The following is a 14364-nucleotide window of genomic DNA, read 5'->3' on the forward strand; positions in this document are numbered from 1 at the left end:
AAAAAAAAACCCACTTGTTCTCTACTAATCCTGGAGATTTTTTAAAAAATGTACATAGTAGTCAGGATTTCCTGAGCTGCAGTTTCTTCTGGAAAATGTTACTGAACTCATTTCTTAAAAACTAAACTCCTGGCTCTCTGCTCCTCCCTGTTCTAGAGACAACTACATCTTCTCGTGCAGTGCCAGCCATGATCATCCCTGAGACACGATGGTAAAGGCTAGAGTGAATGGATTTGGCTGTATTGGGCGCCTGGTCACCAGGGCTCCTTCACCTCTGGCAAAGTGGACATTGTTGCTATCAATGACTCCTTCACTGACCTCAACTACATGGTCTACATGGTCCAGTATGAGTCTATCCACAGCAAGTTCAACAGCATAGTCAAGACTGAGAATGGGAACCTTGTCATCAATGGGAAAGCCATCTCCATCTTCTAGGAACGAGATCCCGCTAACATCAAATGGGGTGATGCTGGTGCTGAGTATGTTGTAGAGTCTACTGGGGTCTTTACTACCATGGAGAAGGTTGGGGCCCATTTGAAGGGTAGAGTCAAAAGGGTCATCATCTCTGCCCCTTCTGCTGATGCCCCCATGCATGAACCATGAGAAATATGACAACTCCCTCAAGACTATCAGCAACAATGCCTCCTGCAATACCAAGTGCTTAGTCACCCTCGCCAAGGTCATCCATGACAGCTTTGGCATCATTGAGGGACTTATGACCACAGTTCATGCCATCACAGCTACCCAGAAGACTGTGGCGTTGATGGGTGTGGGGCTTCCCAGAACATCATCCCTGCATCCAATAACACTACCAAGGCTGTGGGCAAGGTCATCCAAAAGCTGAACGGGAAACTCACTGGCACGGCCTTCTGTGTTCCTACCCTCAATGTGTCTGTTGTGGATCTGACCTGCGACTGGAGAAAGCTGCTAAATATGATGACACCAGGAAAGTGGTGAAGTAGACATCCAAGAGTCCTGTAAAGGACACTCTGAGGACCAGGTTGTCTCCTACGACTTTAACAGTGATACCCACTCTTGTACCTTTGATGCTGGGGCTGGTATTGCCCTCAACGACCACTCTGTCAAGCTCATTTCCTGGTATGACAATGAATTTGGCTATAGCAACAGGGTGGTAAACCTCATAGTTCACATGGCCTCTAAGGTGTAAGAAGCCCTGAATCACTCACCCCAGCAAGAGGAAGAGAGAGGCCCTCGGCTGGGGGTGCCAGCCCCAACTCACCCCCCAAAAAACTGAGTATCTCCCTTCACAGTTTTCATCCTAGCCCCTCAGAAGAAGGGGAAGGGGCTTAGTTAGGGAGCCCTAATCTCTTGAATACCACCAATAAAGTTCACTGCACTGCCCCCCACCAAAAGGCCCTCCTGTCACCCTAAATTGCAAAAAGTATAAATAGTCTGTAAATTTAAATACATTTTTGGATCTTGGGGTCATGGAAATAAATGACCAAAAATAAACTCAATGTCATAAAGAACCATGGCTAATCTAGACTTGCATCTTTACCATACTTACCAAGCATTACACAGTCATTTACCATTATTTGTCAAATTAGCACATCAAAATCCTATGAAATCATACTTAGCTTTTCACCTTACCTCATCTTTTATGTCTTCCTGTTGCTGGGCTGAGAAAATTTCCATCGCAGCCATGAGTCTCATCATTAACTCATCTACTGCTGTGTTTCCTAATGAGACATAAGAGATTGCCAAATTTTATATAAACTTTTATATAACTTTGAGTTGTTCAAGTTATTTAAATGGAAAGTCATTATTGAATGACTTAGAAATTACAGACTGGTATGTTCATATATAACTAAAATACTTTTACTGAGTATTTCATATGTTCAACTAGAAACAGTAAAGTTTTGTTTTGTTTTGAAATTTTAGAGTAATTAGATTTGTGGGAGCTTTAATTAAGAAAGGAAAATGAGCCTTCAGGATCTTAAGTAACTCACCAGTTAAGTGTGAGGTCAGGATTTGAAATCAGGTGAGTGAGATTCTGAAGCCAATCTTAATATTCTTTTTTTTCCATTGGTCTTTTTGAGACAGGGTCTCCCTGTAGCTCCAGCTGTCCTGGAACTCACTATGTAGACCAGGCTGGACTTGAACTCACAGAGATCCACCTGCCTCTGCCTCCCGAGTGTTGGATTAAAGGCATGCACTCCCCTCCCCAGTAACTGTTTAAACTTAGAATTATTGTTAAAAATTCTCTGGTGAACACTGGGCATGGTGGTGCAAGCCTTTAATCCCAGGACTTGGGAGACAGAAGCAGGTGGAGCTCTGTGAGATTGGGGCCAGCCAGTTCCAGGCCAGCTAGTGCTACAGGGAGACATTGTCTCAAAAACAAAACAAAAGTATCCAACCACTGGTAGATTGAGACCTAGAATCCACATAGTGAAAGGGGAGAACCAACTACTATAAATTGTCCTCTGACCTACACATGTACACATATACACTCATAAAGAAATGTAGTAAGGGGCTGGAGAGATGGCTCAGCGGTTAAGAGCACTGACTGCTTTTGCAGAGGACCTGGGTTTGATTCCCAGCACCCACATGGCGGCTATAAACCATCCTTAACTCCAGTTCCAGGGGAATCCGAAGCCCTCTTCTGACCTCCACGGCATTTCACAACACGGGTGCACTCACATACATGCAGACAATATACTCATACACATAAAATAAAAATAATAAATATTTTAAAAATGTATTAAAATTTAGAAAAATTAAAGTCAAAGCATTTATAGCATATGCTTCCATTAATCTGAAAGTAACAGTGCCCATCAAATTACATAAAAGTTTTATTTTTATGAAAAAAATGACTGCTTTCCAAAAGGAAAAGTTTAGTGAGAAAACTGGAATTATTGTTAATATTTTCACATACTTCTGTAATATCTGGCTCAATAGAAAACAATTATAGCTTTATATCTACTTTGCCATTAAACTGGTGATAATATGCAATACTGGCTGAAATATAGCGTATATGGCCTCATATAGATACGTAGTTGGAAAAAGGAGAAATATTTTAATAGATATTTGTGAATATATTTCTTTGATACTATACCCAGTTTGACAAGAAACAAGTTTCTTTAAATTAGGTGCATATTAAATTTAAAAGAAAAAGATCTTTTAGCCGGGTGTGGTGGTACACACCTTTGATCCCAGCACTAGGGAGGCAGAGGCAGGCAGATCTCTGTGAGTTCAAGGGCAGCCTGGTCTATATGGTGAGTTCCAGGCTAGCTGGGGCTACAGGGAGACCCTGTCTCAAAAAGATGGAAACACACACACACACACACACACACACACACATTTTTAGCCAGGCATGGTGGCATAAGCCTTTAATCTTAGCACTTGGGAGGCAGAGGAGGCAGATCTCTGTGAAATGGAGGCCAGTTTAGTCTACAAAGGCAATTCCAGGTCAGCCAGGGCTATGAGGAGACCCTGTGTGAGGAAAACAAAGCAAACCAGAGTACACAGCAATGAAGGCTATGACTAACATATGATGACTTTTTGTCAGAGGCTTGATTCATGCTATGGTGCCAAAAGTTTTACAAATCATTGCTCTTAAGCCATTAGAGTAAATGTTAACACAGTGAAAAGGTAAAAAAACAAAACACAATTAAACTAAAAATCCAAACCAAAGCAAAATACACCACACACACACACACACACACACACACACACACACACACACAAAAAAACCAAAATAAAAACAAAATCCCTACCCATTATAATAATGAAAATAATTTTGACCTTGCTGATTGAGTTCCTGAAAAGGTCTGGGGACTTCTAGAGTCTGTGGCCCACAGTTTGAGACCACATAAGCTATCACAATATTGTTTCTGATGAGGACAAGAAATGGTCCTGACTATCTACTTACTCTACGCAAATGAGTTCCTTCAGTAGATCTTTTAAAAGACTGCTTAGGAAACTATGCTCTGAAAACTAAGTGTTCTGGTTATAAAGAAAAAAATACCTGAGATTTTGTTTTTGTTTAGGTTTTAAAGGCACTGGAATGTACAAATTTCCCTCCCTAATCAGACTTAAATGGGGGCAGAAATGAAGTACCACACACCCAAACTTCAGCTTGGAGAGCTTGAGAAATCTTTTTCCTGGTGGCACAGAGCAGATGCATAATTTTTACACTAGCTTTTAGATGCATTAGTAACAACAATAAAAATCATTCATTTACTTTTGGAGAAAGAATGTAAACTATGGTTAAATTTGCAGGAATTCAACAGCTTTATGTCCTCAGGGCTATATCCTGGACAGAACTCACCCCCAAAAGGAGAAACTACTGCCACTGTGAACAATCCAATTTGTAATGTACAGTCACTGGGTTTCCTAGATAATTAAAGATAAGCAATTCTTTCAACTAATCAATATTAGAGCTAAAAATAAACAAAAATAAATGTCATATTTGACAAATGATTAAAACTCAATTGCTAGTTTTAGAGACTTGAGCATTTCTGAACATTTAACTTGAATATTCTATGTCCAAAGAGCTGTGAAATTCTATTAAGATGTTTCTGCTAGGTTTTGTTTTCTTTTGTCTTGTTTTTGTTTTGTTTTTTTTTTTTTTCGGTCTTTTTGAGACAGGGTTTGCCTATAGCCCCACTATAGCAGGAGCTGATCTGGAACTCACTATGTAGACCAGGCTGTAGGTTTTTAACATAGCACATTTCACTTTTCATAGTATTTATATTTTGAACATGTTCTTCAGGATGTTTTATATTTTAAAATACAAAGACATTTACCAATAGCAAGAAATATTTCCAGCTTTGATGTTAAAAATTTAAGGTTATCACACAAGACTTTGTTTCCTGTATGACATGTACTTTACCTTGTATCACATTTAACACTTCATTAGATGATCGCTTTCCCATAATAATCAGGAAAAGTGGAAACTGGTCTGTCTTTTGAGTTCTAATGGTTTGTGCAACAACACTGCCAAAGTGTCTATTGCACATTGTCAGGAACCTAAAATGAGACAAAATCCAAAGTAAGTTTCATTTCACAGTCAAGTAAATTTACTCGTACAACTGAAATGTCATTATTAATTATGAAAAGATTAGATAGCCTGGCTATATTATATTTGTATGTAAAATTGTTATGTTGTTTTCAACTAAGTTTTTAATGATTATTACACAGAAAACCAGGAAGCACCCTAAATGCTGTTGAAGACTGAAAGAGCAGGATTCCCACTCTGAAGTACTGCAAAATGGACTACCTGAACTATGAGAAAACAAAAGACTATCTAGGAGAGAATTTAACCAGGGTAAATAACATCATGTTGTGCAAAGGTAAACTGACTAGCATCTTCCAAGAACAGGATTTAGCAACATTTTTTATAAGTCTTTAGAAATAAGAACTACCCTCCAGAATTGTTTTCTCTAGAAGTAGATCTTCTAGTTTTGTACTTAGTATGGGATAAAAATAATAATTCCAAGCTTTTGACCAAAAAAAGCTCAGAGATATTAGCATACTGAAGTCTAGCATTAGTATTCTTAACACGATCTGGAATAAATGAAAAAACTGATAAAGCTTTTCTCTTCTATTAGAGGACTGTTTGAAATTAGCATTTCTTTCAAGAGAAAAGGGTAGCTTATGATATGTTTTCAGATCTGATGGTAAAAAGTAAATGTCATAATAATAATGAATTATGAAAGACCAAATGCAAATATAGAATGCTTTAATAAGATCCAATTTAATAAAGTCTGTAAAAATAATGGACTTTTAATAACACAGGTCACAAAAGGCAAAACAGTGGAAATTCTGGAGACTAGCCACTGGTACTGGCTTATTAATTCTTAATTATGTTCATGAAAGGCAACTTAAATCGTGTGTTTTCTTATGCCTTATGATAATATTTTAGGTAACAACTCCTCTGAAATGTATGTTCTAGCTGATGAGTAAAGTCCTGTCGTCACATGCATTAGAAGGTAAATCTATTTGAAAAGACAAACGGCATTAAAATGTCATGTGCTCAGATTCATTTGATAACCAATTCAAAACAGAATCAAACCTCTTAATTTTTAAAGCCAATACATTTCTGTCCATAGACGTTTATTTCAGAAATTTAGGCTGAATCTTTTGTCAAACCTGTGCTGTGACTACAGAAAGTAGATCTTGTTTGGGGCGACCAGAACTGTCGGAAAGAGTGTCAAGACAAGTTAGCAGCACTGCAGTAAGTTCATTGGGAGGCAGGTTCATATACACATTTAGACCAGCAATAACCAGACCTCATGGCAATTTGAAATGACAAGGCCTTAAGAAATCCATTGTCGGCCATGAAATATCAGTGCCCCCATGAAAATTCAAATCTTCACATTCCACAACTATTATGGAATAAAAGGTTCTCAAGTAGACTAAGCCTCCATACCAAATTTCACACCCATATAGCTTTAACTCATCAACAGGGATGTGTAGATCAGCAGACTAGCAAGTTAGGATCACATTTTTCTTTCTGCTTCTTATAAAATATTTGAAGTCAGTCTTGACCCTGAGCTGATCATTGGCAACCTCTAAAATTAAAGATGTCAAAAAACAGTTGGAATGCCATTTCCTACAAAAGGGAGAAAATAAGTCCTTGTTGCTTTCACACCAATGGATTAAGCAGACATCACACAGTAGACGCCTAGCACAGCACTGGCCTCACTAGCTAAACAGGAAGAAGTCCCCAGCCCCTGAAAAAGAAAAAAAAAGAAAAAGTAAGCAAGCAAGACAGCAGAAAGGCCACAGAAAGAGAAAGAGGGAGGGGAGAGGGAGAAGGGAAGGAAGAGGGCAAAGAGTGAGAGAGAGAAGGAAGAAGGGTGGATCACACTAGCCAAAATTTCAGGACAAAATCAGAAAACAGCAATAGGAAAAACAAGCTGTTTTAAGAGAAGCAGTATGTTTCTCATAATTGCGGTATTTTCTATTCTTTGGACAGAGTAAAATATACCAGAGCACCTGGTGGGAAGCACTGAAGTTGTCATCTCAACACAACACACTGTCAGATGTCATGAAGGAATAATGGTTTGCTATAACCATTAGATTCCTGTGATTTCCAACTCAAAAGAGAGAAACAATGACAACTGTTCTGAAACATGGGGAAATGTCCCTTGTTTAATTGTAAAGAACTTAAATAAACCAAACAACCTATCAACCACTGACTTATTTGAAGAAAGGAACAAAAAATTGCTGGGGCTAGAGAGATGTCTCAGTGTGAAAGAGGATTTGCACAAGCATGAAGACCTGAGTTGGGTTCCTCAATACCCATCTTTTAAGAAAGGTCAGGGGTAGCCACATGCCTGTAACCCAAGCACTGCATGTTGAAGGTGGAGACAAGAGGACTGTCAGTCATCAGCCTAGCTCCAGGTCAGTGAGAGACCCTGTATCAACAGAATAAAGCAAAGAATGATAGAACAGGACATGGATGTCTGATCTCTGTGCTCACATGGGCACACACACTGGCACATGTATGTGTACATACATCACTCAAACCCAAAACAAAGTAAAAAAAAAAAAGTGCCAAATCAACTCCCTGAAATAAAAAGCTAAAATGACAAATTTGAAAAGACAAAGAATAGGTAACATTCCTAAAGGATGAAGAAAGAAGGGAAAGGAGAAAGAGAAGGGCTGAGAAGACGGAGGTAACGTGGACCACAAATCATGCATACTTTATACTGTATTCCCACTTAGGTTTTCTAGCAGTTCTGTTAGAACTAGTGAAGATAAGATAAAACGGTATTAATCTAAAGCTGTAGAGAACAGTAAGGAGAACTGCTGATGCCTAACATACATTAATCCTTAGAAAAATTTCAGTCTTTCTACCTTGCTAATGGAAACCAGGATTATTAATAAATCGATATGGGGAAAGTAAGCTTTTAATTAGAACATGATATATCTTTATTTCTTTCAATCAAAGTTATAATTTAAAAAGTCACTGACTTTTACAAAGTTGTACTTCATTAAATAGAACCTAGAAATTTAGTGGGAAAAGATGGAAAACCTCCCACCCTCTTTCGTTTTTGGAGACAGGTTCTCATGTAGCCCAGGCTGGCTCCAAACTCCTGATTCTTCTGCTACCTCTCAAGTGCTGGGAATACAGGTATGAGCAACTACACTTGGCTCAAGGAGTTGAAATTTTGTAAATCTTACTGCCTACTTACTACGATGGGTACTGCTACAGGAGACAGTCGATTTTAAAATGGAGGCCGCAATACTGCTACTATTCTATTTAAGGTTATTATTACATTTCAGTATGACTTCCACAGTTTAAAGGTGGAAATAACATATCCTCAAAACACTTGAATTTTTATAAGGATGAAATGAAATTAGATATAGAAAATACTCAGTCTTGTTCCTATAATATGACAGACCTGTACAACTGGTATCTATTTTATTATTGTTAAATACTTGATGATATTTAAATTTAAAAAATTTATTTTATTTACTTGTCCATTTATTTATTTATTGCAGGATGGGGAGCATGTGCCAGGGCATGCATTTAGAGATCAGAGGACAACTTTTGAGAATCAGTTCTCTTCTTTTACTATTTGGGTCCCTGGGATCATACTCAGGTGGTTAGGCTTGGCAGCAATTGCTGCACCTTTCCCTGCTGAATCATCTCACCAGCATGATATTTAACATTTTTATCATTATTACTTTCAAGATTAAAATGATAAATCCATTCTAACATGAGAGATCTTTTTTGAACAGAAAGATATAGCAAACTAGAAAAATGAATTGTTATTAAACAAAAGCAGTTATTGGTTTTATTTTCATTCAGAAAATCAAAAAGCAGGCCTAGGGAGACAGCTCAATTAGTAAAGTACTTTCCACTCATGTACAATGACCTGAGTTCAATCCCTACCACCCATATAAAAACCAGGGAGTTAGTGTTTGTAATCCAAGTCCTAGGGAAGTAGAAACAAAAGGACCCCTGGGCCTGCTGGCAGCCAACCTACCATAAAAGTCAGTTCCAGATCCCAGGGAAAGACACTGAAGACAGCTCCTGAGAAATAATATCTGATGTTGACCTCTGGCTTCCAAAAATGCACATATGTACATGTACATCATGCATACATGTACACATACATGTTTCTTTTGAAGCTACTTTGGTTTGAAAAAGCTGTTCCTTTTAAATAGACCAAAATAAGTGATCTACCAATGTAAATCTCTTTGTTTACATATATTTGTGTTCAGGGTTTGTTCACATTTTTCATAAATGGATAGAAAAGCCAGAATGTAGGATAAAGGAACTTAGAGGCCATCTATCAATCCACTAACATACAATTTTTCTTTCTTCCCTTTTCCATTGAATAGGAAAATAATGTTAAACTTTTAACTTATGAAGTGGAATTTGTGAAGCAAACCAAATCCAGGTCAGCCAGACTTATGACTCTGACTACATCATTCCCACAAGTCTGCCTTGAACTCTATTACTCAGCTCTTCTTGGAGTTTCTGTTGGAATCATCTTATGCACAGCTGGTATAACTCCCCTTGTCCTTTGATGTAGCTTTGAGTTTTGTAGTCCTAAGTCTTTGGTTCACACTGAGTTAGGTAAACAGAGTATATGACTAAGCTGGAGAGATTACATACCAGTGATCCTCAACTTTTTGTGGCTTAGGAATCATCTAGGGAGTTGATTTAAAGGCAAGTTTCCTTATCCCTATCTTCTTGAGATTCTGACTTAAGAGAGCTGCAATGAGGCCCAAGAAGTGGCCTTTCTAATGGATGCCCCATCCCAGGTGTTTTTCACACCTAAAAGCACTTTTCAAGGAACTAGACTGGCCAGGCGGGAGTGGTGGCGCATGCCTTTAATTGCAGCACTTAATCTTTAATCTCTGTGAGTTCTAAATCAGTCTAATCTACATAAAGAGTTCCAGGTCAGCTGGGGCTACAGAGACCCAGTCTCAAAAAGACTAAAAAACAAAACAATACAACACAACAAAACACCAAGAACAAAAAAAGAAACTAGACTGTTCTCCTTTTAGTTGTCTCTCAAGGCAGTTCTTTTGTTTTGTTTTGTTTTTTGGTCTTTTTGAGGTGAGGTCTCCCTGTAGCCCCATCTGGCCAGGAATTCACTAAGTAGACCAGGTTGGCCTCGAACTCAGAGAGATCCGCCTGCCTCTGCCTCCCAAATGCCAGGATTAAAGGCCTGTGCCACCACACCCAGCCACAAGGCAGTTCTTAAAGGAGTTATCCCAGAAATGTTTTGGTCAAAACAACGCCACTGGATCACCTGTTTTGTCTCCTGAGGTGATCACTCTGAAAACATTAATTCCTATTAGCTTCCTTGGTATTGGTGAGCTCTGATCAGGTCTGCTCTAACACCTAAGCAAATAGCTCAAAAGTCTATGCATAAGCTCCAGGTTATGAACAGAAAAAGCAGGGAATAGGAGGTTGTAATAGAAATTAAAGTGGCTAGGGAAGAGCTCACTAAAAAGTTGATACAATGCCTTTTCATGCATATTGTATACATGTTAGACAACAATGAAAGCTATATGCAATTTTAAGACAGCACAGGATGAGATTTGGGGAGGATTTAATTGAAAAAGCATCTCTTATCTGTTTGAAGCTTAAACTTTCTAGTGCCAGTTAATTGTTGTCAATAAATTTGTAGCCAGAACTAAAAACAAAACAAAATAAACTACATGCCTTTTTTGTTTGGTGGTGTTGGGGATCAAACATAGGACTTCATAGTCAATCATAATACCTCCAACACCAATCTAAAATTAAACACTTTTGTCTCAGACAGTTCCAATAAATGACAGTCAATTCAGAGCAAGAATGTAAACATTATTTTTTTTGTAAACATTATTCTAAAATATGAAAATCCCCAATACACAAGGGTAAACTTAATTTTTCTTAAATCTAGATCATAGAATCTTAGTTAGAAGAAGTAATACCATAATTAATTCAATCTCAGACAAAACGTATAAATTATTTCTCTAGTGATTTAACTTTCCAGGGACTGTATAAGAGAGTGGGTGTACATTAAATACTACCACTAAATATATGACAAGATAAGATTTTTGTCCTTAGGACGACACTAAGAATATTTTGGCTTTGACATATCAAGGCCTCCAAGTAGTAATCTGGTATAACTGGGGCGTGGATTTAGTGGTTTAGATTAAGTACTAGAGGAAAATACAAACAGGAATGAAGGTTTAAAGTTAATAGTGCAGAATGTTCCTGAACACTTAGCAGGAAATGAACCAAGGTACCCACTTCTGTACCTAGTACCTAGTGCTGAATGTATTTGTTGCATGATTGGGCCAGTTGATGCTTCAGTAACCTTTATTTCCATTACGACAATGTTGGGCACATGACCTTCCTTTTTACAATCTAAATACTTCTGAAATCAGTTTAACTGAAAGATAGTATAAATTATAATGGTCTCCAGGTCCCTTTTCCTTGAGCTCCTATCTTCATTCGGACCTTTAAAATAAATAGGTGTTGATCAACAATTGGTGGTTCTAAACTTCCCTTCTAGTTTTTAGGAAACTACAGTTTTTGCATAATTTCATTCTTTTGCTACCCACTGACTTCGGAAAGTGGCAAAACATTCAAACATTAGCATGTCCAAGAAGTAGGAGTTAACACAAATAGCACAGTCTTGTGGGAAGAACAAGGGTGCTGAAGTTCAAGCCTGACACTGTCATTCATTAGTTGCTTTGGACAACTTTATCTGAATCTCTGCTTTCTCACCTATGGTAATGAAGATAATGATACCTAATATTCAGAGTTGGTTTGTAGATTAATCAGTCCTCTCCTCCTCTCCTTTATGTGCCTCAGAGCCACAATTGGCTTCTCTTCCTCACAAATTATGTTCCTAAAATAATTTACTGCTGTATAATCTCTAGACAGCGCCACTGTAAGATAATGACCTACTGTAAGGAAGTATGTACCTGTATCTCCCATTTTGCATATTCTTTAACGTTTTTCAACTTGGACCAATTTTATTATATAAAACATTTTCAGCATTATTAATTTGAGGGGTGGCTAGGTTCTCTTATAACATTTAAACATAATTTCCAGTCATGTTTGAAAAGGAGTATCACTCTAATAGTTTTTTTTTTTTTAAGTAGGAAAGCCTTTGTAGAAACTCCATACATAGGAGGAAAACCTTTAAAATATGAAAAATCAACATCAAAAATATTGGCACTTCCATCACTCATCAAAGTGTTCAAGCAACAATGAATTGCAGCCCAGTCCTTCATAGGGGTTCATTGGGACAGGTCATGTTTGACAAAAGAGTTGAATGAGCATGATTGTGTAGGCTCTTTCTCTATGCTCTATACCTGGCCGGGCATGGTAATACATGTCTTTAATTCTAGCACTCTGGAGACAGAGGCAGGTACAGCTCTGTGAGTTCAAGATCAGCCTGGTCTACTTAGCTAGGTCTAGGCCAGCCAGTGGTAGATGGTGAGACACTGTCTGAAAACAAAACAAATCCCCTGCCCCTCTAGTAATGTTTAAGGACCATATCACCTAAGCTTTCTAAAGAATTATGATTACTGAAAAAAGAATTAATTCAAAGTCCTCTACTCTCTATAGAGGATTAATATTTAAAAGTTGATTTAAATAATTTGCCTTTTGTGAAAACACCAGTAGAAAATAATAGCCTATTACTTTTCTTAATGACTTTCAAATAGGAAAATCATGCAACAAAATTCACCCTTGAATTTAACAGCAGGACATCTTGAGAGGAACTGTAAGGGTTCCGTATACTGGGTTACTGGGAATAAACACAAATGGTAAATTCCAGGGCATACACACTTAATACATAAAACACAGGAGTAGAATGTGTGTGTGTGTGTGTGTGTGTGTGTGTGTGTGTGTGTGTGATGGAAAAAGTAATGATTACAGATGCCTATGAACATTCCTTTTTTTCTGTAGCTGCTGGAATTATTAACCAGTATTTGGTGTTTCAGTCAAGTGAAATTAAGGACTTAAAAACACTAATCTATTTCCTTTTAATAGACTCAGCCTATGTAGACCAGGCTCTATCACACAGATTCCCTGTGCCTGCCTTTGACACTGAATGGTGGGATTAAAGGCGTGCACCACCACGCCCCGCTTACATTCATTTTTTTTAAAGGAGGCAAATTATAAATGCTAAATGAGAAAAGACATTTAGAGGAGAGAAAATGGGGGGTGGGGGTGAGGAGAATGGCTTCCCAATTCAAGCTTAGTGAGTACTTAGTAACAAATACTTTTCTTATGGGGGTATAAAGAAATGGATAGAGGGTAAATTGAGCAGGACAGTGAAAGAAAGAATAATGATGAAATGACTAAAATCTGAGGACAAGTCCCTAAATTCTTTTATTTTTAAAAGTACACAACAAGGGTTGGAGAGATGGCTCAGTGGTTAAGAGCAGTCTTATGGGTTCAGTTCCTATCACCCATGTTGTGGCTAACTGTCCAAAATTACAGTTCCAGGGGATCCAACATCCTCTTCTGGCCTCTGTGGGCATTGCACAGCATGAGTCCACTTACATACATGCAGACAAAACACCCGTGTTGTGCAATGCCAGCAGAGAACAGAAGAGGTTGTCAGATCCCCTGGAACTGGAGTTACAGACAGTTGTTAGCTGCCATATGGGTGCTGGGATTTGAACCCAGGTCTTCTGCAAGAAGACCACAGAGCCATTTCTCCAGCCCTGTAAAATAAATAATTTTTTAAAAAGTTCATACCACAAAATTGTCCTCAGTCAGTTCCCTAAACAGTGGCTTAGAAAAATAGTTTATGAATACTTAGTAGACTGCCGAGTTCATGAGCAACCCTTTGCTGTGACAATCTAAGGCATATAAGGAGATGCTTCCAGGGATCATATGGAATTAGATTCAGAAACATAGGCTAAGTTAAATAAATTCATCTGTCGCTAGAAAATGGAATCTGCAGAAAGGTACCAACCCAAGAATGATCTTCAAACAGTTTAGTACTTGCCACTGTCCCATCAATATTTTCATATATATGAGAAAAAATCAAATATATATGCATAATTAAGTGGGATAAGATGGAATTTCAATGTGTTTTTCATTTCCATTTCTCTGATAGCTAGTAAGTTTGAACTTTTCTATGTTTTAAAAAAATATCAATCCTTGACAGGCATGGTGGCGCATGCCTTTAATTCCAGCACTTGGGAGGCAGAGGCAGGCAGATCTCTGTGAGTTCAAGGCAGCCTGGTTTACATAGCAAGTTCCAGGCCAGCTGGGACTACAGGGAGATCCCTGTCTCAAAAACAAAGAAAAAAAACCCTTCCTTCCTTCCTCGCTTCCTTCCTTCCTTCCTTCCTTCCTTCCTTCCTTCCTTCCTTCCTTCCTTCCTTCTTTTCTTTCCCTCTCGTGCTAGGGACCAA

The 14364-nt window shown here is 38.2% G+C and overlaps 1 protein-coding gene and 1 pseudogene across 1 annotated transcript in view; one reads left to right on the forward strand and one right to left on the reverse strand.

The window, feature by feature from the left end:
• Faf1 (Fas associated factor 1) overlaps positions 1-14364 on the reverse strand; it is a gene marked incomplete in the record, with an annotated part of 402697 nt that overhangs the window by 103106 nt on the left and 285227 nt on the right. The window contains 2 exon segments of the mRNA XM_029563227.1: positions 1612-1700; positions 4856-4992. Of these exon segments, the coding sequence (XP_029419087.1) occupies positions 1612-1700; positions 4856-4992 (226 nt within the window).
• On the forward strand, positions 209-1255 carry LOC108490825 (annotated as a pseudogene).

Source organism: Nannospalax galili, unplaced genomic scaffold (genome assembly GCF_000622305.1).
Source record: "Nannospalax galili isolate Female #2095 unplaced genomic scaffold, S.galili_v1.0 scaffold655, whole genome shotgun sequence".
Classification (NCBI taxonomy): domain Eukaryota; kingdom Metazoa; phylum Chordata; class Mammalia; order Rodentia; family Spalacidae; genus Nannospalax; species Nannospalax galili.